The sequence below is a fragment of the Cordyceps javanica genome, chromosome 1, assembly GCF_051103115.1.
Source record: "Cordyceps javanica chromosome 1, complete sequence".
NCBI classification, from domain to species: Eukaryota; Fungi; Ascomycota; class Sordariomycetes; order Hypocreales; family Cordycipitaceae; genus Cordyceps; species Cordyceps javanica.
Window position 1 is genome coordinate 6,438,665 of NC_139295.1, and position 26,174 is coordinate 6,464,838.

Genomic DNA, 26,174 nt, shown 5'->3' on the forward strand with positions numbered 1-26,174 from the left:
CCGACAACTGATAACAAGCCCAGAGAGTCGTACCGGAGCCTCTCACTCCACAGCGCTAGTCGGGCTGTCTACCAAGAACTTACTTTGTTGTCGAGCTTTGTATGCTTGTCAATCAATCAAAAGGCCCTGTTTTTTTGTCCGAGAGGGGGAGGGGGGCGCATCAAGCACATCATTGCGCTAAGTTGAAGAGACCGAGAAAGGCGCCATCCCTGTTTCTGTGTCTTGTTATTATAGGCCCGAGACAAGAAAGAAAAACCAGCCAAAGAGGGAAAAAAAAAGAACAAAAAAAAAGTCGCTCGTCTTTTGCCCCTCTTTCAGGGCCCGCCCATCTAACTCGTTTGCCCCTCTCCTCGAATCTCTTGTTCGTTCCGTCCAGATAGACTGTTGTTGCGTCAGAGAAGGGCAAGGGAAAAAAAACTGCCGGAAACACCGCACGTCCGCCCACAGCCACCCGAGCACGCGACAACGTTGGGGATTTTTGTTTTTTTTTCTTTTGCATCTCCTCATTCCCCAAATTTTTAATTCCAACGCAAAAAAAAGTCTCATCTCCCGTCATTTGTTTCCTTCTTTTGCCGTTCATTGCAAAGCAACCGCAGACATGGGCTCGACGCTGTCCACGCCGCCCCCCGCAGCCGACGCCGCGGCCGCCGACGCCGAACCCCGGGTGACGCCGGCCTCGGAGCCAACCGCCAAAACACGAGCACCACCATCACCGCCTCGAGAGAATGACAGCGACAGCCATGACGGCGCGCGGCAGACGGCGCAGCATCAGACGCAAGTGCCGTCGCAGCAGCAACCGACGCCGCCGCCCTCGCCGTCGCCAGACACCTACACCTTTCCCACCAACAAGCTGAAGCGCCGCCTCACGCAGCCCGGCAAGACGCCGCTCGTGCTCGTCGCCTGCGGCAGCTTCTCGCCCATCACCAAGCTGCACGTCCAAATGTTTGAGCTGGCGGCCCGTCACGTCCCGCGAACCGAGTTTGAGATTGTCGGCAATTACCTGAGTCCTTGCAGGTGAGTAGTCAGTCTTTGTTGCTGCTCGTCACTTGTCATGTGTCGGCGTCTACTCTTTTCTTTCTTTCTTTCTTTCTTTCTTTCTTTCTCTCTCCATTTCTGTCTATATATCTCTGTCTCTCTCTTTTACACACACACATACACACTTGTCACAAACAAGGCGCTGACCACAGCACAACCTCCATGACAGCGACGCCTACAACAAGGCCTCCCTCGTGCCCGCCCACCACCGCCTCCAAATGTGCGCCCTCGCCGTCGACGGCCTCCCCATCCACGTCGACGACTGGGAGGCCACGCGCGTTGACGCCGCCGGCCGCCCGCTCTACAGTCGCACCGCCGACGTGCTGCGGCACTTTGACTCGGCCGTCAACGACGCCCTCGGCGGCGGCGTCGTCGCCGGCGTCGGCGTCGACGGCACCTCGCGCCTGCGTCGCGCCCGCATCGTCCTGCTCATCGGCGCCGACCTCGCCCTCACCATGAGCAACCCGCGCGTCTGGGCCCCCGCCGACATTGACGTCCTGCTCGGCTACTACGGCGCCTTCGTCGTCGAGCGCCCGCACCAGTGCGACGTCCGCGACGCCATCGCGCCCCTGCAAAAGTATCACACCAACATCTGGGTCGTCGACGCCTTCGAAAACGACGTCAGCTCGACAAAAGTCCGCGCACAAATACAGAACCGCGAACAGTCAATCGACATTCCCGGCGCCGTCTTCAAGTACATCAAGCTGCATCGCCTATACCTCGAGTAGGCGGCTTGTACCCTTTCTTTTATTTTTTATTTTTTTTTTTGAACTTCTTTTGCCATTTTTCTCATTAAACTTCTCGTTTTGATGCGTTTTGGCTTCTTCTCCCATCCTTCATTCACACCAGGCACTCGAGACTCTGGCATATATCTTGTTACATCTCACGACTCCGACGTTAGCGTTGCATACTACTGCATACACACATACATATAACCATGATTAATACCATCAAAGTCTTATACCCTCTATATATAAAATCATACACATATGTAATCTAGTCGTAAAATGCCGTCATCATTGCGCATACAAAATCCATTCATGAGGCTGCAACTGGTCCGGCAGCGTGCCATGTTCGCTGATCCTCATATCCTTTTGGCCCAGGCGCACCCAGTATCCCGCATGTGCAATCCCTCCGTCAACTGGGCGCCAGAAGCGTTCGTGACGAGCACCTTCTGAGACATGCTCCACCATCCTGCCTGGTGTTTCACGCGCGATTTGGCACTGCTCCCCGTATATCGAGCTAGGTATGGCAAAAGCAAAATCCGCCACGCGCGCCGGCAGCTGCCGGACCATGCCATCGACGCGCCGCATCAGCATGCCCTCCACGACCCCGTCATACCCGCCGACCGCCATTCGCGAGTGGACGCCAAAGGAGTCCTGCCCGGTCCACTGCACAGAAATGTACAGCGTCTTGAGCCCGCCAAACGTCGACCGCACGGCCCTCAGCATGCTCTCGAATGCCCTCATGAGCTCGGCCGTCTTGCTGGGAAAGCTGTCCGCCCACGGCGGATGCGAGCCGAAGTCCCACAACACCTCGAGCGAGGTGATGGCCGCCACGCGCTGAGGTAGCAGAAGTCGATCGGCATCGAGGATCAAGGCCTTGCTGGCGGTGTGTATCGTGTTTGTGCCGTAGAGGATATTGATGCCCTCGAGATAGCTGTAATGTCAAGAGCGTTAGATCATGCAGCAACGCACCAACCAGGTGCAGGTGAGAAACGGGCCAATCCTTGTACGTACGCTTGCCGACAAGACCGTAGCCAGCCCATGGCACCAATGCGGCACTTGTCTGGACTGGCTCCCGGCCACAGCTTGCATGCATCGTCCGGGGTGATGCCACTGCGGCACTGGTCCTGGCAAGGCTGAGCCGTGTGTCCGCTATTGGAGTCGGTTCCCGGAGGGTTGCGGTGGCATACCGAGCCGTGCCAGAGCCACGTCTGCCGCACCGACGTGTCGAGCACGGGGTAGGACTTGCCGTTGCCAGCCCTGCTAGGTTCGATGAACATGCCGGCGTGGCCCAAGACGGCACGGTCACGAGAGACAGGCTGGCTCCGCCTCGGCGGGTAGCTGAGCAGCAGGTCCATGTGCAGGGTGCGCTCGCCAAAAGCGGCAGTCAGGATCTGGACGCGGATCTCGGGAGGGAGCTTCTGGAAGAAGGGGCTGTCGGACGTGGCGTCCGGGCGAGGCTGGCGCGAGAGGTTTGTGGCGGATGGCGTGGGCGTCAGGACGTGCCTGCGCTTCCTAGGCAGCCCGGGAGGGCCATCGTTGACGAAGCCGTGAAGCCATCCGGACAGACGGCCTGCCATTGAACATGGATGGTGGGGGGGTTCGGCGCGACAGCGGGGGTGCAAAATCGAGACATCTAGATTCCGCAAGGAATCGAAACCATAACGTCCCGGGTGCGGGAAGAGAGCAGGCCGGTCGAGTCCTTTTACACGATATGTGCTGGCGTGGCGTTGACGCGCATAAGGATGCAGTCATTAGGCACAGCGGCGTCAGGCGTCGAACAAGGTGGCATCGGCCACCCAGGGGCGCTCCAGTCCGGTCTCCGTAGCGCCTTTTGGAGCACCAGGCCTGCGGACATTGTGCGCTCACAATGCATCTGCTAAGTCCCCAAAAGGGGTGGATAAGGGCTTGTGGTAGTGGGAGAGCCCATGGTCCCTTGTCCTTGTCGTGGTGGTGCGATGTGGTGCGTGATGGACCCTCTGGAGTTGCTTAGCTGCTTGCTTAGCTGCCCCTCATTGCCAATGTAGGGTAGGCTGGGTTGAGAGACGAGACAGAGACAAAGGGGTAGATTGGAGGGGGAAATTTCGCAATCATGTAAAGAACAGTTGTAGATCAAGAGAGGGGGCGCAAGAATTCGATTAGAAAACGCCGCAATATCATCCAGCAATGCCCGACACAAGTTACCATCCACAACGATCCGTACATACATAACTTTACCCCTCAACCTTGAACCCCGCCATGCATCGCCACGTTAAGCTCAGACCGGCAGCTCCTAGCCCAACACAGCCCAGCCATGGCGCAGACTGATCCGGCTCCTTGTCCAGCTGTTGAACCTTACCAACCCTTGGCATTTTGTCGTTCGTCAGTCTCCTAACCCGCCTTTATAACCCCCCCTAATCTGCCCGTTTCCGGCCTTGGCCGCATTGCGTAGCTTGCGAGTTCTAGGCACGTGTGTTGGCGGGGTCATGAACGGCATCAGACCAACCCCCCCCTTCCAATATTCTACGTACAGCAACCAATACATATATCCACCATGTCTGACCTATCCTCGCGCTTTCATAGCCTTCGTGTCTCCTTGAAGAGCGGCGACGTTGTTGACGAGGACCTCGGTGGTGCCATCGGCCACGATTCTGTCGGTGGCGGCGGTCGCAGCACAGTACGCGCCGACCACGAGATTGCCAAGCTACGCGTCAGCCATGCCCTACGCGCCTTTCTCGTCGACCGCGGCGTGCTCTCAGAACAGGATGCGGACCTCGACGATGAGGGAGACGACGTACGCACCCCGGCTCTCACTGCCTTGCTCGCGCGCGGCGACTTCATCGCGCCGCCGGAACTCGTCGACCGCGGCCATCCGCTCCCCGAGTATTTTGTGAGCTCCTCCCACAACACGTACCTCATGGCCCATCAGCTCTACGGAAAGTCCTCCGCCGAGGCCTACGAGACGGCGATCCGAACCGGCTCCCGCTGCGTCGAGATCGACGCATGGGACAACAGCGACAACAAGGACGAGCCCAAGGTCACCCACGGCTACACACTGGTGTCGCACATCTCCTTCCGGGCCGTATGCGAGACGATCCGTGACATGCACGACGAAGAGGCGGCCATTTCTGCAAAACACCCCGACCACGCCCCTACGCCCATACTCTTGTCTTTGGAAAACCATTGCGGACCCGAAGGCCAGAAGCGCTTGGTCGAAATCATGCACGAGGTCTTTCAAGATCGTCTGCTCTCCGAGCCGCTGCGCGAGGAGCTAGTAGAGCGCCACGCAGAGGAGCACAGAGCCGACGGTCGCGAGCACGACCCAGCTGAGCATGTCACTCTCAAAGAGCTGGGTGACAAGATAGCCGTCATTGTCGAACACCACTTTGGCGATGATATTCTTGATAGCGACTCTCAGAGCGAGGACGAAGAGGATGAAGAGTTTCACGAGGCCGAGCGCAAAGCCCGCGAGGCATACAGAGCCAATAAAAAAGACGAGGCCAAGAACAGCCAAGTCATCATCCCCGAGCTCGCGGCACTCGGTGTATACGCACAGTCTGTCAAACCCCGCGACAACACATGGTTCGACCCGGGCGACCTGCTCGAAGGGCCGCACCACCACCTCATCAACGTATCCGAGTCTGGTCTCTCTGGCCACCTCCCCGTCCACGGGGCCAGCATCGCCGTCCACAACAGCAAGCACCTTATGCGCGTATATCCCAAGGGCACGCGTATCAGCTCATCCAACCTCAAACCGGTGCGCTTCTGGGGCCTGGGTGCGCAAATCTGCGCTCTCAACTGGCAGACATTTGGCACCAGCAACCAGCTCAACGACGCCCTGTTCGCCGGCTCCGACGGTTACATCCTCAAGCCCGCAGCGCTGCGACAGGGCGGCAGCGGATCATTACAGACCGGCCAGAGAAAGCGGCTCCGGTTGCACGTCGGTGGCGCGACCGACGTCCCGCTACACTCGGACCGCGAGGGTCACACACTCAAGCCGTACCTCACGTGCACACTGCACAGCGCGCTGGCTGAGAACAACAACGATGTTCCCAAGCGTAAGACGGACGCCTACAAGCATCACAAGCTCGGTTTCTTGCACAGGGGCGAGAACCCGCCCGCCACGGACCCCGTCTGGGACGAGACATTGGAGTGGACCTACGAGGACAATGAACTGGTGTTCTTGCGCATGCTGATTAAGAGTGACGATGCCTGGGCACGGAATCCCATGTTTGCGGTAGCCGCGGTGCGCCTATCGTATACGAGGCCGGGGTGGACGTTTGTCAGAATGTTGGATATGCAGGGCAGAGAGACCAAGTGTACGGTGCTGCTGAACTTTGATATACAGGATGTTTCTGTGGCGTAATACTATGACTACTACTATATTTACGAAGTTATGCTATATTTACGCTTATACGCAAGAAATGTACTACCGACAGAGCTCGCGGCCTGATCGCATGGGATTCCGTGTTGTCTCATGATGATCAACCTACCAGAGCTTCTCCCAGTATCGCTGCCACCACGGCATCGCCGCCAGCGCTCTCTTCCAGTTTTCCTCTATGCCGCCCTCCTCCCACTGCGCGCACTCGGCATCCGCCTCAGCCTTTCCGCTCGTCAGGTCGGCCTCCTCGGGCCTCACAAGCTTGGTGCCTTTGTAGACCTTCCAGAAGACGAAGAGGGCGGCGGTGTAGGGCAGGCAAAAGTAGCCCGTGACGAAGCCCTGCACGCTAAAGGGCGCAAAGGCGTCGAAGCCGATGAAGAGCAGGGCGACGCAGCCGAGGAAGAGCGCGAGCCACGGCCAGTAGGGCGCGAGCGGCGCGACGTAGGGCAGCTCCGCGTCGGCCAGGCCCTGGGCGCGACGGGCGCGGTGCCAGCCGAGGAAGACGACGATCATCATGGTGTAGGTCATGATGAGGCCCGTGGTGGTGAGGTCGACGAACCAGTAAAAGACGCGCACCGCCGACGTGGACGAGACGAGAAAGGTGATGCAGGTGACGGCGGAGACGACGGCGACGCAGTAGAGGGGCACGCCGGCACGCGTGCAGCGCATGAGGAAGCGCGGGGCCTGGCCGTCGCGCGCGAGCCCGTAGAGGGTCCGCGACGACGAGTACAGGTACGCGTTGCCACAGGACCAGCCGGACATGAGGATGAGGAAGTTGACGAGGTGCGGCAGGCCGCGGATGCGCAGCCGCTGGATGCCAATGACCCACGGCGAGGCGGCGGCGCCGGCGGCCGAGGTGTCGCCGAGGGCGCCGAGGAGCCGCGGGTCGCGCGAGCCGCAGATGACGCCGACGGCCAGCACGCCGACGACGTAGAAGCCGACGAGGCGGTAGAAGATGAGGCGGGCGACGCGCGGGATCGTGCGCCGCGGGTTCTGGATCTCGCCGGCGGCGAGGGCGATCATGTCGGGCCCGGCAATGGTGAAGCCCGCGTAGAGCACCACCTTCCAGAAGCCGAGGAAGCGGCCGAGGTCGCCGGCGGCGTGGTAGGGGTGCATGGCGTTGCCGCCCTTCCAGTACCGGAAGCCGTACGCGTCGTGGTCCGGGTTGCCGCCGACCATGGTGACGAGGGTGAGCAGCACCAGGCCGGCCAGGAGGAGCACCTTGAGCGAGGCCATGACGAACTCGGCCTCGCCGTACCACCGCACCGCCGCGACGTTGAGCAGCACGCACACGACCATGGCCATGACGATCCAGGCGGCCGGGTTGACGCTCGTGGTCCAGTACTGCATCACGGTCGCGATGGCGCTGTACTCGACGCAGACGAGCATGACGCCCGCGTAAAAGTACGTCCACCCCATGGCGAAGCCCAGCGCCGGGTCGACGAAGCGCGCGGCGAGCTCAAAGATGGACCCGCGGACCGGCAGCTGCGCGTGCATCTCGGCGACGCACAGGTTGATGGGCCACACGTAGAGCACGCCCCAGAGCAGGTAGCCCAGGAAGAGCGACAGCGGGCCCGCGCGCGACAGCACGCCGCCGATGCCGACAAAGAGCCCCGTGCCGATGGAGCCGCCAATGGCCATGAGCTGCACGTGGCGCGGGGAGAGCCCGCGCCGCGTCTGCCCGTACTGCATGTCGAGCTGCGTCGTGTCCGAGACGACGGGCTTGCTCGGGGCGATGCTGCCGTCGTCGGGACCGCCGTCGCCGCCGCCGCCGCCGCCATCTGCCGCCGCTGCTTCAATGTCTGGTTTCATTTTCTCTCTTCCTGTCGATTGCTGGACGTTTGGGAGTTTGGACGGCAAGGTCAAGGCAGTTTTCCAGGCCCAGAGGGTGAACGAGCCGTAGAAGGGGGAGGAGGACGAGGGTATTAGTAGGTAGTCACGCGACGCGGAGCTGGCCGGCCTGCAGCAAGACTCCCAAAGCTGCCAGGTAGGGGCGACGATCCGTACAAGAGGAGACCAGGAGCTTTTCCCCCATACAGAAGGGCTCTACATTCTTTGACGAGTACGCCGAGCGGGCCATGGGATGGGCTACCTAGGGAGGCAATCCAGGCCAATCTGCTTTTCTCAGCCGTACTTTTCCGTCAACGGCACACGAGGACGGCAAAAACGCATGCCCGGCGCACCGACGTCGCCGGGGTCTTTCTTATCTGCATAGCTTAAAGCAGGTAATTGGTAGTTACTATCCTAAGAAGGTGGCCGCTTTTTTTCCCCACGTTTTGAGAGGGGGGGCGGCGGCGCCGCTCTTCTTAGATAGATGACCTTCTCCGTGGGGGGACCCGCGGCGCACCGAAGATCGGAGTGCAGTATCCTGGCGCTATAACGAACTCAGCCATGGAAAGAAGAACGGGGGGACAAGTCGCTGGAAATGCGGGCTTCGCTCCGTTCTGTATTTTCTTGCCCTTGAAGTTCTGGACTTGTGGGTTGAGTACCTTGCAGCCATCGCGCCCAGCAGGAACAGCTTCTATCCGTAAAGTGACATGCCCCGATGAGGGCATGGTGGATGAGCTTCCGCTCACACCCGGGTAATGCTCGACGGGTGGCCTATCGACATGTGAGGTGTATGGCGGTTTCGTGCATGTTTACGCTTGAATCCTATCCGTAATCTGTTTCCCCTCCCCCGCGAGTCCTTGATTGCCTTGAAAATGATAGCACTTTCACTTCAATACGTCGAGTCTTCTTTCAAGGGCCAGAGAGCAACAGCTCCCCAATCACTGGGCAACTCGACTTGGGCCACACAAAGCCCGTGAATACATATCTGTAATACCCGTTGAGACGACAGGCTGCATGTCAACTACCGACTTTTAAGAAATCAACAATTCTTCCTCTGTCTGTGGCGCAAAAGCAAGATAGTCGGCGACAGGGTGATTCATACAGAACAACTGCCCCCCTCTCTCGCCTCCTCCTCCTCCGTTGGAAAAGCCGGTATGAGATTCGCGCAATGACATTTCGCCATGGATTGACGGACGAAGCTTCAAGACCAGATTCAAGACGGACCCGAATACCAAAGCAGGGCTCAGCAGATTGGGAGATAAGACTACTCTTTCAAAATCCATCTCTAGATCCCCTCCAGAAGAGAAGAGCTTCACTTTCCTATCCTCAAATAATCAACTACAAAACAAATCGTACTGTGTCAGACCTCCAAGAGGGCTAACCTGATCCCAGACCCCGCGGCTGCCCTGATCCCCGCATTCGTCAAGCCCACCATCGAGCCTGTCCGTGTCCTTTGTCGACGACGCCGCGGCAACGTCCCGTACAGCTAGGAAACCTGCTTCGGCGTTGTCGCAGGTTCGAGATGCGCCTGCCGTGACTCTTAAAGTTAATGAGATATACGCGTGAGCATGCATAAAGCGTGAGGGGGAAAAAACAAATGGTACGAAAACTCGTTTCCTTCCGCGCTCCCCCGTCCTCTCCATCCTCAACAACGGCGCCCGGGTGTGCTAAAAACTGCATATTACACTCCACAAGACTCCGATGCATGCGCATGCTGCCACCGCCGCCACCGACAGCTCGTACCTCTTGATGCTCATTGATCCTGGCGCGCCGATGCCCGAGGATTCCGAGTTTGCCCTTTTGGCGGCACCGGATCGTCTCCGGTCTGCCGGCCGGACCCGGCGACGCTACCACAACAGCCGCCCGGCGCGGAGGCGGCGCCGGGCATGATGACCCTGACCCCGTTTTCTTGTACCGGGGCCGAAACCCGAGCACACAATAAGCCGCATCTTCTTGTGACTTCTTCCTAGCCCTGTGGCAGGGTTTTCCATGAGAAGAGAACGACAGCAGTCGAGTCCTCAAGGTTTTTTTTTCTTTCTTGGGATGTCATTTCACCAGCGCCCCCCGGCCCCTCGTATTCGAGATTCAACCCTCACCGCTACCTCTTCATACCCTACCGCGAGCCGGCGGACCGGCCCCGCCGCCCTCCGCGTCTCGGACGTGGGCCGCGACGAGTTCGTCGAGCGCCGCCTGTCCCTTGACACCGCTGGCTTCTTCGTCGCCGCCCACGGCCTGCAGCTCGCAGGCGTTAACTGGATGCTGTGCCACGGCCGACGAGTGCTCAGCGTGAAGATACGACTAGTTGCCGTCCGTTCTTGAACCAATAGAGCGCCACCTTTTTTTTTGTCTCCCATCATCCTGATTGTCTCATTTGATCAATGATATTGATTGTGCCCTCGATTCCTCCCTTTGGCTCAAGAAGACGTCTTCTTGGCAAACTGTCAAATCAGTCCTGTTTCGTGACACGTCGGAACAAGGGCAGAGTCGCGTGGGGAAACGGCAAACTGATGGCCGCATGAATGGGCGCAAGACATGATCGAAACCAGCCCTGACCATCCTTCGTACTCGAGCACGTTGGGTTTGGAACACAAGCCCTGTTCTCATTTCGGGCACCTCAACTTGACCAGGATTACTATTAGTCTTATTTCTATGGTGCATTTTCTTTTTTACAGCACGCCAGCGAGAACTGGTCGTACTGAAGATGGATTCGATCTCCCTCGTTTAGCCCTGCGCCCTTCCCTCAGTTTAATGAAATCGGCCGTGCTATCAAGCTTTTGATTTCCCCCCACCCTTGTGAGATGCCTGGCGCCAAGCAAGAACTCGTCTAGAAGGCTGTTAGAAGGACCGTTGGAAGGACAGCTGGGCGCAGGCGGTCGCCTCATCCTCGGCCAGTCTCCAATCTCCCACGCGCACGTCCCAGACTAAAATTGGATATGCCAAGAGCCCGAGACGGAGCCCACGAAGTCCTGACTCTTCCCACGACAAGGTCCAGGCTACTATGTAATATTACTTAGTAGTACTTACTGGTAAAGACTACCAGTTGAGAACCCCACCGCCTAGCTGGGAAACTATCAGTACTGATACGTGCAGAGCGGTCAGGAAAGTCACGATGCTACAAAACAGGCCGCCATCCTCACATGTCGGCTTGAGTAAGGGGAATGAATATAAGTGCGTCCACATCCTTGTGGCGGCGATGGCCCAAGATAGCCTGCAGCTTTCAGCTGCTGGCGAGCCCCTCAATCGTGTTTAATAGGGAACGAGGCCCAGAAAAAAAGTACCGAGCATGGTGATTTGGGAATCATGAGAAATCTGCAGCCCACAGGAAGGTGCATCCGGTGGACGCGGGACAGGAACCACATGACAATGTATTGGGCAGCATACATACTGGTAGCATGCAGGACCGGGGGGGGGGGTGCCTAGCTGCATTGTCGTGGGCACTGCGAACAGGGGGTATGCGGCATTGCAGGAGAGCTAGGGTACCATTATGCCATTGAACAACGACGTGATTTCGTGAGAAAACACACATGGACTTTTGTCTCTTGTTTTGGTCTCTTTTAATAAGTAATTATTACGGCGAAATAGCCCTTACCGAGTAGTTTAACAAAAGGGGGGCTGAGGGTGACGCCATTGTGTACTGGCCCATCGTACTGGTAGGGGTGACCGAGGGTCATGACCAGTGTCAGCCCATCATCCGCGTGGCTTGACTGCAAGTCAAGGCTGAGTACGGAGTAGATGAAGAGTAGTGAGGCGCTCAACTACCAGGCGATAACTGGTCCTTCCATGAGAGTCAAGGCAGACGAAAGGCCTGACGTTGTCAGCAACGTGCGTCATTTAGTTTGTACACATTTGTGGCTGAAATGTTTAAGTAATTCTTTGGCGAAAATAATAAGTAGGCTTGCCTGTTGGACCCAGGTTCTCCATTCGACATCGCCCGGTGCAAAAGGGACGGCTGAATGATGGTGGAACAAATGGCGGCCTAGTATCGCCCCCAACAATAGGCCCAAGATGTTTGAAACGTAGAGGCACCACAACGCAGGTGTAGAAATATGACTGACGACCTGGCGCGTAGCACAATAATGAGGGCTGTCCGAGCTACTCAGTAGTCGCGTCGTTGTCTTTTTAGCGTCAAAGCCATGATGTCGTAATGATAGTCAGGAGGCCGCAGTAAATGGACCCTACTTGCCTACCTCCTCACAGAATGACCGAGAAAACGAAACTCCAATATCTGGAACGGGACAAGACGTCTCAGAGATGAGGGCGATTTGTCTTCGCGAATATTCTTGCTGTTAGCGGATGAAAGATGGCTTGCTCTTGCCACAGCATTACGATCCAATAGGCAACCAAGGCCCACGCAGGCGCTGGTCGCAGACGAGCTAACTAGTTACAGGCCGACAGTTGTCGGCGAACAATAGCAGCTGAAGCGGAACATATTTGGAATAGCCTGGGACAGAATCAATCGACTACCCTGATCTAGGGAGGGAGAAATGCACCCCCAGGCTAACATCAGAGTCGAGACTGCTAAGGTCCACGGTGCCAGGGAATAAGTAGAAAGGCCAAACCTCCGTTGGCATGAGGTCACGCGGTAACTTTTCCATTGAGTCGGCCACAAATCAAAACCTGCAGCGGGATGATCCAGCTAGCTCGGTAGACGTGCAGGAGGCGTGAGGGTTGCGATGATGCCAGGAACCCTGATTGCACCGCTCCCGTGGCCATGTGCGCCGATTTGCGGCGGGCAGTGACCTTGCCGCTGTCGCTGGTTGGACAGAACTGGGTAGCCATCATCCCTAACTGCTCAGTAGTGGCAGAAGCTTCCAAGCAACCCTGTTGCAGTTGTTGGCGAGCCCTCGACGAGACGGAGCGTCTCAAGGCTGCACAGAAGGGTGGGTATTGTCGTGGCGGCGCTGGTCGAGTTGGCTAGCGCGAGTAGTCCTGTATTATTACGTATACGGAGTATCCGTACATGATGGGGCTATGCCTTTGTTCTTGCTCATGCGTCGAGAGAGAAAAAAAAAGACCGCTGACAGAGATTCGAAGGCGATGACATCCATCTCAGCCTTGGCCACTTACCGGTCGGCTGTCTGGTCAAGTAGTCCCATTTATTCATGTCAGTTCCCAGCAAGCCAGACCCGACACATGCAGTTTGGGATGAACAGCCGTCGCAAGGTCAAGCGACAACAGCGAAAAGAAGTGAACATGGGCATGAAAACCCCCGGTAACATGAGGCTGCGATAGATTGGGCATCAAAGTATGTGGAATCCATGCGCCAGCGTGTTTTTGGCGGTGGACAGTGTTGTCCACAGCCCATCGCCCGTCATCCTATTTTTTTTTCTAAAATCGGAGAGCGTTGCGCTGGTGATAAATCGTGGGCCCAGAGACCATGAGAGGCTATTGACAGGGCCATGATATCATGAAAAAGTGGCACTAATAGAGGATTCGAAGCTTTCAGCATCAGCTCGCTCAAGAATTGAATCCGACCTGGGCTTTTTTGCCGCCAAAATGTCTGGGCACGCACGGCGGCGAGCACCGGCAGGCAATGGAGCACATGCTCAGTAGCGGCGAATATCAGCGATGCCGTCACGATGCCGCGGGTCGAAGCTTGTAATTTTGCCTACGACCAGCTCGCAAGTTTGCGTTTCGCCGGGAGGTGGGCAGCACAAATTGCAGGGATATAATTCGCACTATTCCAATGCTCCAAGCTCCTGGGCCGGTCACTGACTGGACCTGGAGCTGTAATAAGTAAGTAATCTGCCATCATTATTCTGTATTTGGCTGGTGCACCATGCCTGTCTGTCCCTCACAACAGACGCCATCATAAGAGCAATAAATACGGGCATGCCTATTGCAAGGCGACGGGCTTGGATGACGGAAGAGGGTGTCGTGGGATGACATAGTCGCCGGATTGCAGATTGCCATTATGACACGGTATATCAATGAAGATTCGTATCTCGCAGCTTTATGTGTATTTGCGCACAGAGTAGCCCGTTGTCTGGCTAGCGTTGGTTGGCGAGGACGGGCGAGGTAGAAAGGGTGCCAGGAGCGTGGCGTCTCAGTGGCTGTTATTCCACGCCGCCACCACGCCTCTCTTCCAACGAGTTTCCTCTTTGAGGACTGGCCTTTGGGCTTGGCATGAGAACGAACAGGGCTTCCCCAGGCTCAAGTTTAGAGGGTGTGGCAGCGCGCCACACGTGGACTATCGGTGTAGGGTTTTGCTGGTGACGACAGAGAATACAGATTACCAGGGCAGAGTAACTTGTTAAGTACTGGTACGTCGACGCATACGACGTCGCATGAGAACACTGTAGAACGAGCCTGGGACAGGGGTGCGCCGGGTATGGGGACTGCACATCCGGGATTGTCATTAGTTGCTCGGCCCTGCGTAGTGAGGCAGGGATGTGTACAGAGAGTGGCATTGGTAGGTAGTTTGTTGTTTCCTCTCTTCTCGCTCGATTTTGAGTGTGTGCATGTTAGCTCGGGGCGTTGCTTTTTCTCTAGTGAATAAGTAACCGCAAAGCTGCGTTGTAGAGGAGGTCACCGCAAGTTTCATTCTTGAAAAGTGACATGGCGTATTCCGGTCTGTATCTAGTTGTCTCGCGAGTGTTGATTTTCTTTTTCTTTTCTATTCATTCCTTGTTTGACATGTTGCGGTGACAAATGGTGATCTATTGAAACTGTCATTTTGCGACAATGGGGACAGCATGTGTAGACTTGTAGACTTGGCAGAGAGCCGGCGCCGAAGTGTGGCAAGATCGGCGCAGGGTCTTTTGCGCTGGTGGTCCTCGGTTACAGGCATCGTGACTTTGGCAGTGGCTTCAGTTCTTCCTGGTCGACTGGAGTTGTCAAGAGAAGCATCGGCATGCAGCATTTGGCAAGTGATGAGAGCAAAAGCAGTGGGAAGCTTGGCGACGACGGTGCCAGTGCCAGCAGGGAGCTGCTGCATGACTGTTGTGATTATGTGAGCTGGTTTGCTGGTGGTGGGAGGATGGGAGGGTTGTTGGGCTGCGTGGAAAAGCAAACCTGGCGAGCCATGGAGACATGGAGCCATGGTGTTGGTGAGTGTCTAGCGCGGAATGGCGTGTAGCAGGTCGCATGGAAGGGTAGAAGCAGGAGTGGATGGTGATGATGGTGGTGGTGGTGATGGAGGTGATGAAGGTGATGAGCGGGATGGTGGGTGGGTGGTTAGCCGGATGGTGGTTGGTTGGGCGTTGGTGCGACGAGCTACTGATATGTGGGAGGTGAGGTAAGGAGGTGAGGAGAGGAGGGCTGAGAAGGAGGGCTGAAGGAGGACTTGGGAGAGTGAGAGGAGTGACAGAGAGATCGTTGCAAAGAGTGGTGAATGCATTTGCACTGTACGGAGTACAGAGTATCAGTACGGAGCACCTACCTGGTAGCCTGGCTGCCTGGTAACTTAGTAGGTACTGAGTAGTAGGGCGGCTAGGGCCAGGTGAAGGCCGGCGAACTGCACAGTGTGTCGAGATGGAGATTTGCCACGGCCTGACGACATTTGGTGCAGATCACACTTTTGGGTGAATGATAATCGGCGGCGGGTGACACTGGGTACTGTGTAGTATCACTATTGTCGTCATTTCAACTAGCGTGCTCTCTTTTTATTTTTATTTTATTTTTATTTTTGTTCACGTCTGACACTTGTCTTGTATGCGGGTGGGTGTGTCTGCATTTCTTATTGTTTGCGTCAACGCAGCTGAGATGGCCATACCAATGTTGAGTGCAGCATGCCTGCTAAGTACTCCGTACTGGTGGTATCTTTTCCTCTAACTTGGCAGAGGAGCGCCGTAAGTACTCTGGTCTTATAAGTACTAAGGTACCTAGGTAGGTACCCATCGGCCAGGGCGGGCGTACTGACCCTCTCCCTCTCACACACAAGTGGTCAGCGGAGAAAAGCCACTAGTAAAGACGCCTGTATCCCGCCCTCCCTGAGCGGTCCCGCCGTCGCCTGCGAAGGAAAAAAAAAAAAAAAAAAAAGGTCCCTGGGTGGGCTTTTTTCTTTATTCTGTTTTGATTTTTGATTGATCCCCTTTTTCTTCCCTTACCAGTACGGATACTCCGTACTCAGTACATTACTTTGTTTTTTTTTTCCCGGCAACATCTTCTCCACAGCGCCTGGCGCCTACACACCGAAATAGGCAGCCGCCTGCCTCCACCAGCTGGAACCGCTGGAACGGTTGGAGCTTCTGGAGCCACTGGAGGGGCCACTGTATTAGTGCTCCTTGCAGATACTGGCAGCTGGGGACCACTCAAACCACTTTCTTGGGGCCCCGAGAGGGGTGGGCAATCATCCAAGTTGCCTTTGTTGTTGACTCGTTGCTGTCGTTGCAGTACCAGATGTTTTTAGCTTCGATGGCCGCCCGCCAAAGTCACTCGACCGCAACAGGCCGTTTTAGCGTATGTGGCTCTTTCTTTGTCTTTTCTTTCCCAATTCTTCCTATGCGACGGTCCCCTGGAGCTCCTGGCGCACTCCCCTGACACTCCCTTGACGAGTTCTCCTGGCGGTCCCGATCATGCCCTATCACGCCCTATCACGCCTGCTTCGACCAATAATAGGCACTTACTACTCAGTAATTTAGGTACCTACCTACCTTACTCAGTGAGTGGTTATTACTGATAGGTAGGTAAGTACCTAGGTAGGCAGGTATGTAAGTACCTATCTGACTGGCCTGACCTGCTGGCATCTGTCTGGTGTCTCGTGCAGGTGCTGATAGGTTAATAGTAGTACTAGCTGGTACCCGTACTAGTAAGTAACGGTAGTCCCGAGTTAGGTACTAAGGTACCTAATATCATTTGGCTCCCCATGGGCTCCAACTTACTGCCTTTTTTTTCTTCATTTTAATTCATGCCGTTGTGTTTTTGATGTGAAGTACTTATTCTTTCACTCCTTATTTTGTTAGTCCTCGCCTCTTGTTCACATTCTTCATTTTCTTTTTCCCCTCTTCTTCTTCTTCAACACTTTTTTTTGTCCTCCGCACATCTTGTCCGTGCTCGATACTCCCTAGACCGTGCCGTGTCGATCTGCGCTACCTTTTTTTACTTGGCTGACGCAACAGTGTTTCGCTCACTGGCCAGGAACCTCCGACCGCCGCAGCCAAACGCAACCACGTCGCCTTTCCCATTACAACTCACAACCTCACCCGGCAAGCCTATTTCATATCCCTCAAATCAGACCCCCCCCCCCCCTCCAGGGCGCCCCCCCCCCCCCCCCCCTTGCCTCATCGGCAGGACCGACCACATTCTCTCCCCCTGGTCTTCCCCCCCAATCTCTCCTTCTTCTGCAACTTCTTTCCTTTTCCCCATCCCTTCTTTCTTTTTATCCTTCTTCTGCGTGTTCTTCTTTTGCAAGTCCATTTCCGCCGATTCATCGTATTCTCTCGCCGATCCAATTTAGTTCGTTTTTTTCCTGGTCGTATCGCGCCGTCTTGGCCTTCTTGGTCCCCGTCCTGACTGGTCGTCTTACTGTCGTCACCCGTATTTCTCCCATTCCCAACTGGTCACGCTCTACCCGGCCAGGCCACCGTCTTAGCAAGGACCCTTATTACGTCGGTGGCAAACAAGTCTGCCTCGAGCACAACAACACCAGTCTTACGAGTCAACCCGAAAAACTTGCCATCTAAATACCATACAGCCGCAATTTTATCTACATCCATCTTTACTCCTCCTGACTCTGATTCTCTCCTTGGTTGTCTCTCTGGCTGTTGGTCGAATATCTCTACTGGCGTACCTGAAGACACACCCCCGCCTCTCTCTCCTCTTTTCTCTTCCTTTTTTCTCTTCCTCTTTTCTCTGCCTCTTTTCTCTGCCTCTTTTCTCTTCCTCTTTCTCTCTCTTTCTTTCTGTGTCTCCTCGTTGCTCCCTCTCTCTTCCAAATTTCCGAAACACGCCCATCATGATGGCTGACGACCACGACAATCACTCTACCGGCTCCCATCCCATTGTCCGCTCCGATTCCTCGACATCAACCGCTCCCTCTGACCACAACGAACCCATCATTCATCAGCCCATCCCGACTCGGCCTCGCCTGCCAAGTCGCAAGAGCAGTGGCCCGCTTGTCGTCCCTCGTGATAGCTCAGAAGTTGGTCCCGTCGAGTCGCACTTTGGACCCGACGATGTGCGAGCCATGAGTCCTCGACGAACCAGCGAAGACATCGATAAGCTCGGCAAGGAAGCTCGCGAAGAGTTGCGCCGGTGAGTCTCCGCCCGGTCATTAGTGGCAGCTACCGTTGGGTGCTAACCTGGTACAGGCATGCCAAAGCTCTGCAAGAGTCGCTCATCGACATCTTCAACCGCATAGAGGCTGTCCGCGAAGAGCACGACAAGCTCGATAACAACAACAAGTTCTTGCAAAAATACATTGGCGACTTGATGAGCACCAGCAAGATTACTGCCTCTACCAGCCGGGCCAAGAAATAAATGCGCCAACGAGTTCTTCTCTTTTTCAGCTTGCCTCATGTTCTGAGCCAGCGTTTTCAAAAACCAGGAAGTGCTGGCACAAACTTCCTCCTTCCCCTCCATCGGCACTCGGCAACTGAACGACGCATCCATTTCGCCGATATCTCACCCATTACGTCTATCATTACGATTTGTTTCGATTCTCGAGCGATCACTTTCGAAGCGCCAGTTTGCAATAAAACAAGCCCACATGTCTGCGGCACGATACCCCTGCCGCTGGCGCCTTTTTTCCTACCCTGTTGCATAGGACTTCATCCATCGACTGCGGCACCAATACCACTTGTTCTCTGTACAATATCATATAGCATAATCACGCGTCCAGTCTCGGTTCTCGAGCCAGCGCGTCATTACGCACTCACCCAACAACACCAACAACAACAATAAAGCATTCCGAGGGGCGTTTTTCATTTGGCTTTGATTGTTATCATGGATTGTCTTTTTTTTTTTTAATTTCGTTTCATTTCGGCTCAGACGAAATTTCGGGTTTAGACTTTTACACCCTGTGCAATCTGGTCGCAGTCGCTTTTTGCAAGGTCCGGGGTTCCGAATCAAAAGGCTTTCTTTTCTTCACTCTTCTTCACTGGTGGCCAAGATTAAAAAGGAAAAAAAAAGCGGTGCCCTGATTTTTATTTTGTTGGTCAGAAAGGTGTGTGTTTTCTTAACTACCTTGGAGCAGTAGGCCAAGGGTAGTATTATCTAGAGGAAAAAATACATGACATTCATTGAATCCCCTTTCCCTTTTCCTGCGCTGTTTTCGCCCTGGTACAAGATCTGTGCTGTGGGTATGACGTAGTTTACCCCTTGTCGCAGAAAACAAGCACTCGAGCGCCGCGCCGCGGTCATACGAGACACGACCCTAGCAAATATTTGATATTACATGTCTTATAGTCCAGGGTATCAGAGCACGGAACATGCCGAGCGCAGTTGCCCAACAAGAAAAAAATGCATATTGCCGGTAAAGAAAGGGAGGAGCCGTGCACTCCGTCCACTAGAATGGCGAGATTTTTGTTCGCGATGGGTAAATGAGGGCCGCCTTAAGTGGCACGCGTGATTAGAAGAAAAAAAAAGCCGCCGTTCGAAAGAAGAGGGAGGTAAAAAGAAATGCAAAAAATGAAAGTTTGCTTCGGAGGGGAATCGAACCCCCGATCTTCGCATTACTGATTGTTTGTTAGTTGATTGGTTGTTGTATGTATTCCAATGTGGGACTTACCGAGTGCGACGCCTTACCACTTGGCCACCAAAGCTAGTGGATTGTTGTGTGGAGGTGCGAGCAACTATTTCGGCTTATAGTCTGCATAGAGGAGAACCCGCTTCCGGCTTGACAAGGTCACGGGAAAGTTTTGGGGGATTTCTTGACGGCGAAGGGAAGTCCTCCCATCTGGGATGGGTTCTACAGTGACCAAGTACAGTGACCAAGATTGGCCTTTTCCAGCTTGCTCCCCCCCCCCCACATCTCTACAAAAACAGCGTTGGATTAAGAGCTAGCGCTGAGGGAATGGGCTTTGCCAGGGACAGAGAATGTGTGTGTGTGTGTGTGCGGGTGGTTGGCGCGCGCCACAGCGGACGCCAAAGAACTCTCTACCCAACTACATGAGCGATCGACAGACAGATGGAGGAATACGGCGGCATTCTGGTTGCGGTGAGGTTGAAGCGTGCTTCTGGGCTCTCTGGTCCCTTTTTGGGTCCAAGTTACTCCGTACCTACTGGCTACTTGTCAGGTATTGGTCGGTCCCAAGTGATCTGTAGTGTTGGCAGGTGTGGAATCTTGGCAGCCAAGACGAATGCTCCCTTGGCGCATTCTATCAAGGGGGCGAGATTGCGACGAGAGACATATATGTTCATACTCGCATCTACTCTCCATCCCACTATGTCATGGAATGGACCTTTTATTTCCTCCTGCTGGTTCTGCCGTACTTGTGAAAGATGAAGAATGGCACGCAACTCCTTTGACCCCAAGGAGGGAGGGGGATTTCTTCTGATTTTCTTCTGATCCTTGATGAGTTTCGTCCATAGGACAAGTTTTTTTTTTTTTTTTTTTTTTTTTTTTTTTTTTCCCTGCGGAGCTCTGCCATATTCGCCTCGACTGGCACGGATGGCTCGGCCCCTTGCTTGGCTGGAACTGTCCTTGGTTGGATATGGGCTTCACCGAGGACAACAGCCCTCGTGGCCGGTCAGCCTATCACTTGCCGAGTCCACAGCGACTGCAGTTTTTGAAATATGACCGGTCACTGGTGCATTTGAGTAATTTGGGTGGCTTGATATCGATGTCGTGAAAGGTTTCCTGGCTTTCTATTGCCGCTCGTGTCTTATTTTAAAAACTCTTCCAACGTGGGGTGAAGAAGCAGCATAGCGCAGAAGCACGGCACAAGCAAAGAATCATGTCGCAATCCCTTGATTATAATAGGGCTGTATGAAAGTCGCGTGACCAGATATGAAGATATCAAAATCACCAACACCTCTCCGAACCCCCGGTTAAGCACCAAGAAAAAATTGAGTCAAACACAACAGGGATTGGGCGGGGGGGCAAAAAAGATCATGCAGCCAATTACTGGTTGCAGCAAAAAGAAATTGCTTCGGATGGGATTCGAACCCACGGTCTTCGCATTACTTTCGGGATGTTAGAATAAGACTTTTGACGTGAGAAGGTGGATCAGGGACTACTAACCAAGTGCGACGCCTTACCACTTGGCCACCAAAGCCGATTAGGCAGTGGAGACGAGCTCGGCTATTTTTCTCTATGAATGCCTCTACAAGAATAATTCTCGCCGGTCATCCTTCGTTCGCTCTTGTTGTTGTTTTCCGACACCAAAGACTGCAGTAGCCCTCGATCATTCTGCTGACATGTAGCTCTCTTTTTTCTTTTTTCTTCCGGCTAGTATTCTGGCAACGCCGGGGTGGAACAAGAGGGAGGGAGGCGCTCTGAACTTGCGCGCCTCATGACAACTACCCTGCACAACCAACTCCTCAACAAAATGGCCGCGAACAATGCGAGCGGCATGAGAAAGCCATGAAACCTTTTGAAATAAGGATACTCTACGGGAAATCCCAATTCAAGTTGTAATCGTTGATTGATTGTGTACCATATTGATACCCTCTGCGTAAAATGGAAGATACATCTAGTTGGTAAGCTTGTCTTGTTACCATCACTTACATGAGATGTGTAAAAGTATGTGATTAAATCCCAGCTTGCCTAATAACACGCATATTCCCCCCTTCTCTGCCACCTCTTCCTCTTTCTCGGCCCTCAAGCAAATGTATTTTTTTTTTTTTTAGATAAAAAGAAATGCCTACAATCGCATGGATACATCACACCACATGCAATTCAATCACCACCATCCTACTACCCTCGTTGCTATCAGAGTCGCTCGTGAGACCGGTTGTGGTTGTAAAGGGCGCTTCACGTCACGGCATGGACGAACGCGACTGGAATGCGACAGACTGAAAAAATCGACTAGCATTCGACCCCCTTCGTCCAAACCAAAGAGGCTGGGCTGGGGAGGGGGGCACGCGCATCTCGGCGCCACAGTTTTGTCAACGGGAGGAGGGAGGGGCCAAAGGGGGGTTCGCGCTACTGGTGGGAGGGTGGCCTTGCAAAATCCGGATTACTTTTATTTCCACTTGTTTACTTTTTTTTTTCTCTTTTCGATCAGCCCTGCCATCGTATTTCCCCACTCGGAAACAGCGCCAACCGAGCGCCGCAAAAAGATGAGATGGTGCGGTTTACATACTAGCAGCGCTGTTGGGTCGGGAGGGCAACACTGTTGGTAATGGTGGGTTGTAAACTGTAACCGAGCTTCTGTGTCCTCTAGTCCAAGTGTTCTGCCGGTCAGGTTTCGCCACCATGGCAGCTCTTATCGAGCAAGCGGCTTGCTCGGATGGTGAAGCTCGTCTCGTCAAGAGGCAGACAGTCTCGCCACCATTCAAGCCATCACCGTGGATGCATGGAAAACCGGTAGTTAGGCCATTGTGGTCAAGTTTAGGATATATCGCCAATGGTAAATCCAATTGCCAAGAAAAAGAAAGATTACTCTTTTCCAGAAAGAGTGTTGCGTGGATGGAATATGCGATTCAGTCACCTTCACATTGCAGTAGGGAAAATGTTTGACAGTTGGAAACTATCGTTTTCTATAGAAGCACGATCTATCTTGACACTGTATTACTCCACCAACTATGATCCATTAATTGAGCAATGATGCTCGCCATGTCTCTTCTCACTCTCGAGTGTTGTTTAACCAAGGAGGCCGGCGATGGGAATGCACGGCAGGGCAAGGTTGACAAGACCGTTGGAAGCCTGATTGAATATTGTTAGCATCTGAAGCTGTGGTCGAGGACACCTGTTGGTTGTGACTTACGACAGAGGGAGTGTTGTGGCAGCAAGCAGCCTTCGCCGTGCACTGGGAGTGGAGGAGATCGGAGACACCAATGAGCACTGGCCAGAAGTTAGTATGAAGCGTTTGGCAAAGCTAGTAGTCGCTGGTAGAAGCTTACGGTCGACGTTGATCTTGCTGCACTCGCCGAGAAGGTGCGTGAGGACACCGTCACCGCCAACGACGGCACCAATCAGGCCACCGAGGCCGCCATCGGAGCCGGCACCGGGAGTCGTCTTGGTCTCGTCGCAGCAGTAGAGCTCCTGGTTGGCACCGCACTTGTCACCGGCATCGCCAACAGTGAGCTGGGAGGTCTTGTGGGTGACATCGATGTCACCCTTGTGGGTGATGTCGACGTTCGGGGGGTGGTGAGCAGGCGGGTGGTGAGGCACGGCAGCGACGGCGGCGACGAAAGTCGTGATGGCAGCAAGAGCGAAGCGCATGTTGGCGGTTGGTTGGGTTGGTTGAGAAGAGGGTAGTTGGTTTTGTTTTTTTTGGTTTGCTTGGAAAGAGTGTGAGAGAGAGGCTTCTGAATGGATGAGCTGATAGAGAAGAAAGTTTCGAGGACCATGAGGCAGCTTCATGCTCCCTTTATACCTGGGAGACCGTCGTTCGAATCACCGATGCCCATACCCACTCGCCCATTGATGGAGCAAATGTTTTGCCGTGACCCCCAATTAGGCCCAACGCGACAGAATGCCTCCATCATTCGGCTAGAGACTTTCTCTCCTCCCCCCCTCTCCCCCCTCTTCCACTTGTGTCGCATACGACCGCATGCGCTACTGACGATGCGAGTTAAACCCAAGTCGTCTCCCAGGGGTGCATGCCTTGCTAAGATGGTGATCATCCCACAAAACTTCTGTGAACGGCGATGGTTCAACGGAGCAACTCCAGCGAGAGATGCGATAGCGCGGCCTGGCATATCTCGCTGCGCAGCTGGGTTCGTAGCACTTTCCTCGAAACGGCGATGCATTCCTAGACCGAGTGCAGCTATTTGCGAAGTATATTGTGCTCTCTCAAACATGTCTTGCACTCGGCCGAGTGAGACATCTGTCGTGCCCTCCATGGCTCCGCGAGGCGGGCATAAGGCTCTGGCAAGACACTATTGAACTTGTCTCGGTCTGGTATGCTTGCCCCTTTCTGCGCGCCATGTTTTTCTTTTCTGTCTGTTTTTTTCTTCTTCCTGCCCTTCTCCCTCTCTTTTCCATCTGATTCATCATCGTACTTTGTTGTGGACTTTCTTTTCTTCAGCCCATGCTGACCGTTTCTGTCATTTTTGCGGGGGCTCATGTTGATCATTCCCCCACCGCACTACTGAGTACACTAGATATTGGTTGTTGCCCTGTTGCAGTCGGAGTGTGGGTGCATTCCATCATCGTCCCATCTAACCCAAACTTCAACTTTGCGTAGATCCTGCCCTCCTCTGCTTCGGCACGTCGGCTCAAAAGAGTTAATAGCTCAAAAGGTTGTTTGTGTGGAGTTGTTGGTGGCTGGGCCTATGACAGTCACTTCTGCTTCAATTTTTGCTTCGCGCGATTTGATTAGAGTTGAGACGACGTTGCTTTGAGCCAGCTTCTCAAGCAACTTGGACACTGCTCGCAACAGGCTTGCCTCCACTTGATATGGCAAGACATCACTAAAAGAAAAAAACTGGACACAATCGCATTGAACAGAATGGAAAGAAATTGCAGCTTGGGCACGGGAGCTTGAACCTCCGTATCTTGATTGACTCATTTCTCTTTGACTCTATCATAGCCCTTGAACCGGGAGATTGGTCAATGGCAGATTTCAGCAACCCAATATAATACGTTATTCAATCGTACTGCGCTCGGCACATTCCTGAGCTAAATACACCGAGGCTGAAATGTCGAATTAGCCCTCTACACTGTGTCACCTACAGAGTTCTGTAGGAGCCTGCCCATATTCCATTGGCCCGAAATCATCCATATTTCACATAAGCCTTTCGGCCACTACGGGCCGTATCCAGATGGTCATTGGGTTCCGTCACTCCCTCCTGCTGCTTGCATCCGACAGAGTCGAGAACCTGCTTTGGCTATTGAAGAGAAAGCTATCAAATGATAACCCTAGCTGGCCTGGGCAGATCAGCCGTTCAGCCACCTGAAGCTTCACAAGATCTTTGATTAAATTAAACCTCGTCATCGCCGAATAACGCATGCCGGTGGGCCATGCTCATAGGACCCGGTGACCTTTTAGGCACGCGCGACCGATGCCAGTGGAATTTTACCGAGTGTTCCGCGTTATTACGGCGCCACGATGTGTTGGCCGGCGTTGACAGTGCGGGACGACCTCGAATGCCGTCTCGTGCTCACACAACAGCCCCGACACATTGGGGGTCCTTCGCTCTGCAACATCGCGTCACTTTCTAATAAAACAAAAACAAACACGATCTTGTAAATCAGAAACAAAAACAGCAAAAAACAGTGGATCGCCCAAGGCACGTTCCGACAACGAATTGTTGACCGAGTTTAGTCAGGGGATGTAAGTCGTCTTCATTCCAAACGCCGACACACGCTGCAAAAGATGCTACCCAGATCAGTCGCTGGATTACTCAGGCCGCTAATGGCTGTCATCGAACCCAAAGATAAATAATACTTGTTCATTGGATTGCAAAGCTCCGAGAGTAATTTCATTTTTAGATCTTTTGGACGGAATCTCAAAACATTGAACTTCAAACCTCGATGTGCCTATTTTTTTCACATGAAATTTAGTTGCCGAATCACTGCAACCAAAATATGATTGTTTACATTGATCATGGTTGTGCGTCTGATGCATATTGAAAACACCCTTCAACGACTTCTGTGTACGTTCCTCTCGCTTCCAAGAGATCACATTCTCAGAAGCACATAGGAGAAGATCAGGACCGAGGCCTTCGCGTCGCCCTGATTATGAGTACGAACCAAGTGTCCCGGCTCATGAGCTATACATTTTGTACTGAGTACTACTAGAGCACTCAACTCTACTACCGACATACACATTCAAGACCTCGCTCTGTGCTCATCTCTTCGAGTTCAATCCCCCGAGGAACACTTCTTGGTAGGCGGCGCAAGGCCTGGCGGTGGTGCAAGTTGACATGTCGTCTTCTTCTCCATCACCTTTCCACAACTATAGCCCGTGTGATTTTTCACTCGCGGCGAATCACTACGGTGTGTCCTCATTAGTATATCCTCGCGCTCACAGCCAAAGTATCGCCACCACAGCTACCAGTGAGCTGGAGAAACTCGACCCAGGTATCGATTCTACTACAGACGGACGAAAAAGCCTGTTGCATCAATAGTTACGCATTTATTGCCAAATAACTCAAAGTCGCAGGCTCGCCCCCCCGCATCTCGGTCCAAGCCGATACTACCATCGCGTCGCTCAATTACCATTGCCACATCG

General features: G+C 54.0%; 8 protein-coding genes and 2 non-coding genes across 10 annotated transcripts; 5 read left to right on the forward strand and 5 right to left on the reverse strand.

The window, feature by feature from the left end:
- Positions 1–598: 598 nt before the first annotated feature.
- V2A60_001950 (uncharacterized protein) lies at positions 599–1,763 on the forward strand (the record flags this gene model as incomplete). The annotated part of the gene is made up of 2 exons (XM_083253304.1): positions 599–1,014; positions 1,205–1,763. The coding sequence occupies 2 exons, from the start codon at positions 599–601 to the stop codon at positions 1,761–1,763; spliced, it is 975 nt and encodes a 324-aa protein (XP_083109430.1).
- Positions 1,764–2,051: 288 nt separating this feature from the next.
- On the reverse strand, positions 2,052–3,340 carry V2A60_001951 (uncharacterized protein; the record flags this gene model as incomplete). Its single annotated transcript, XM_083253305.1, has 2 exons — positions 2,052–2,694; positions 2,775–3,340. 2 exons carry the CDS (start codon positions 3,338–3,340, stop codon positions 2,052–2,054), a joined length of 1,209 nt encoding a protein of 402 aa, XP_083109431.1.
- Positions 3,341–4,293: 953 nt separating this feature from the next.
- V2A60_001952 (PLC-like phosphodiesterase) lies at positions 4,294–6,105 on the forward strand (the record flags this gene model as incomplete). Its single annotated transcript, XM_083253306.1, has 1 exon — positions 4,294–6,105. One exon carries the CDS (start codon positions 4,294–4,296, stop codon positions 6,103–6,105), a length of 1,812 nt encoding a protein of 603 aa, XP_083109432.1.
- Positions 6,106–6,228: 123 nt separating this feature from the next.
- V2A60_001953 (amino acid permease/ SLC12A domain-containing protein) lies at positions 6,229–7,932 on the reverse strand (the record flags this gene model as incomplete). Its single annotated transcript, XM_083253307.1, has 1 exon — positions 6,229–7,932. The coding sequence occupies one exon, from the start codon at positions 7,930–7,932 to the stop codon at positions 6,229–6,231; it is 1,704 nt and encodes a 567-aa protein (XP_083109433.1).
- A 1,719-nt stretch (positions 7,933–9,651) lies between these two features.
- V2A60_001954 (uncharacterized protein) lies at positions 9,652–9,840 on the forward strand (the record flags this gene model as incomplete). Its single annotated transcript, XM_083253308.1, has 1 exon — positions 9,652–9,840. The coding sequence occupies one exon, from the start codon at positions 9,652–9,654 to the stop codon at positions 9,838–9,840; it is 189 nt and encodes a 62-aa protein (XP_083109434.1).
- Positions 9,841–9,993: 153 nt separating this feature from the next.
- V2A60_001955 (uncharacterized protein) lies at positions 9,994–10,269 on the forward strand (the record flags this gene model as incomplete). Its single annotated transcript, XM_083253309.1, has 1 exon — positions 9,994–10,269. The coding sequence occupies one exon, from the start codon at positions 9,994–9,996 to the stop codon at positions 10,267–10,269; it is 276 nt and encodes a 91-aa protein (XP_083109435.1).
- A 7,579-nt stretch (positions 10,270–17,848) lies between these two features.
- V2A60_001956 (short coiled-coil protein) lies at positions 17,849–18,369 on the forward strand (the record flags this gene model as incomplete). The annotated part of the gene is made up of 2 exons (XM_083253310.1): positions 17,849–18,144; positions 18,201–18,369. 2 exons carry the CDS (start codon positions 17,849–17,851, stop codon positions 18,367–18,369), a joined length of 465 nt encoding a protein of 154 aa, XP_083109436.1.
- Positions 18,370–19,527: 1,158 nt separating this feature from the next.
- Positions 19,528–19,652, reverse strand: V2A60_001957. Its single transcript has one exon. It is a non-coding gene; the product is annotated as a tRNA-Pro (tRNA).
- A 1,325-nt stretch (positions 19,653–20,977) lies between these two features.
- V2A60_001958 lies at positions 20,978–21,107 on the reverse strand. The gene has a single exon. It is a non-coding gene; the product is annotated as a tRNA-Pro (tRNA).
- Positions 21,108–22,636: 1,529 nt separating this feature from the next.
- V2A60_001959 (hydrophobin family protein) lies at positions 22,637–23,218 on the reverse strand (the record flags this gene model as incomplete). Its single annotated transcript, XM_083253311.1, has 3 exons — positions 22,637–22,699; positions 22,761–22,837; positions 22,897–23,218. 3 exons carry the CDS (start codon positions 23,216–23,218, stop codon positions 22,637–22,639), a joined length of 462 nt encoding a protein of 153 aa, XP_083109437.1.
- Between the last annotated feature and the right edge of the window lie 2,956 nt (positions 23,219–26,174).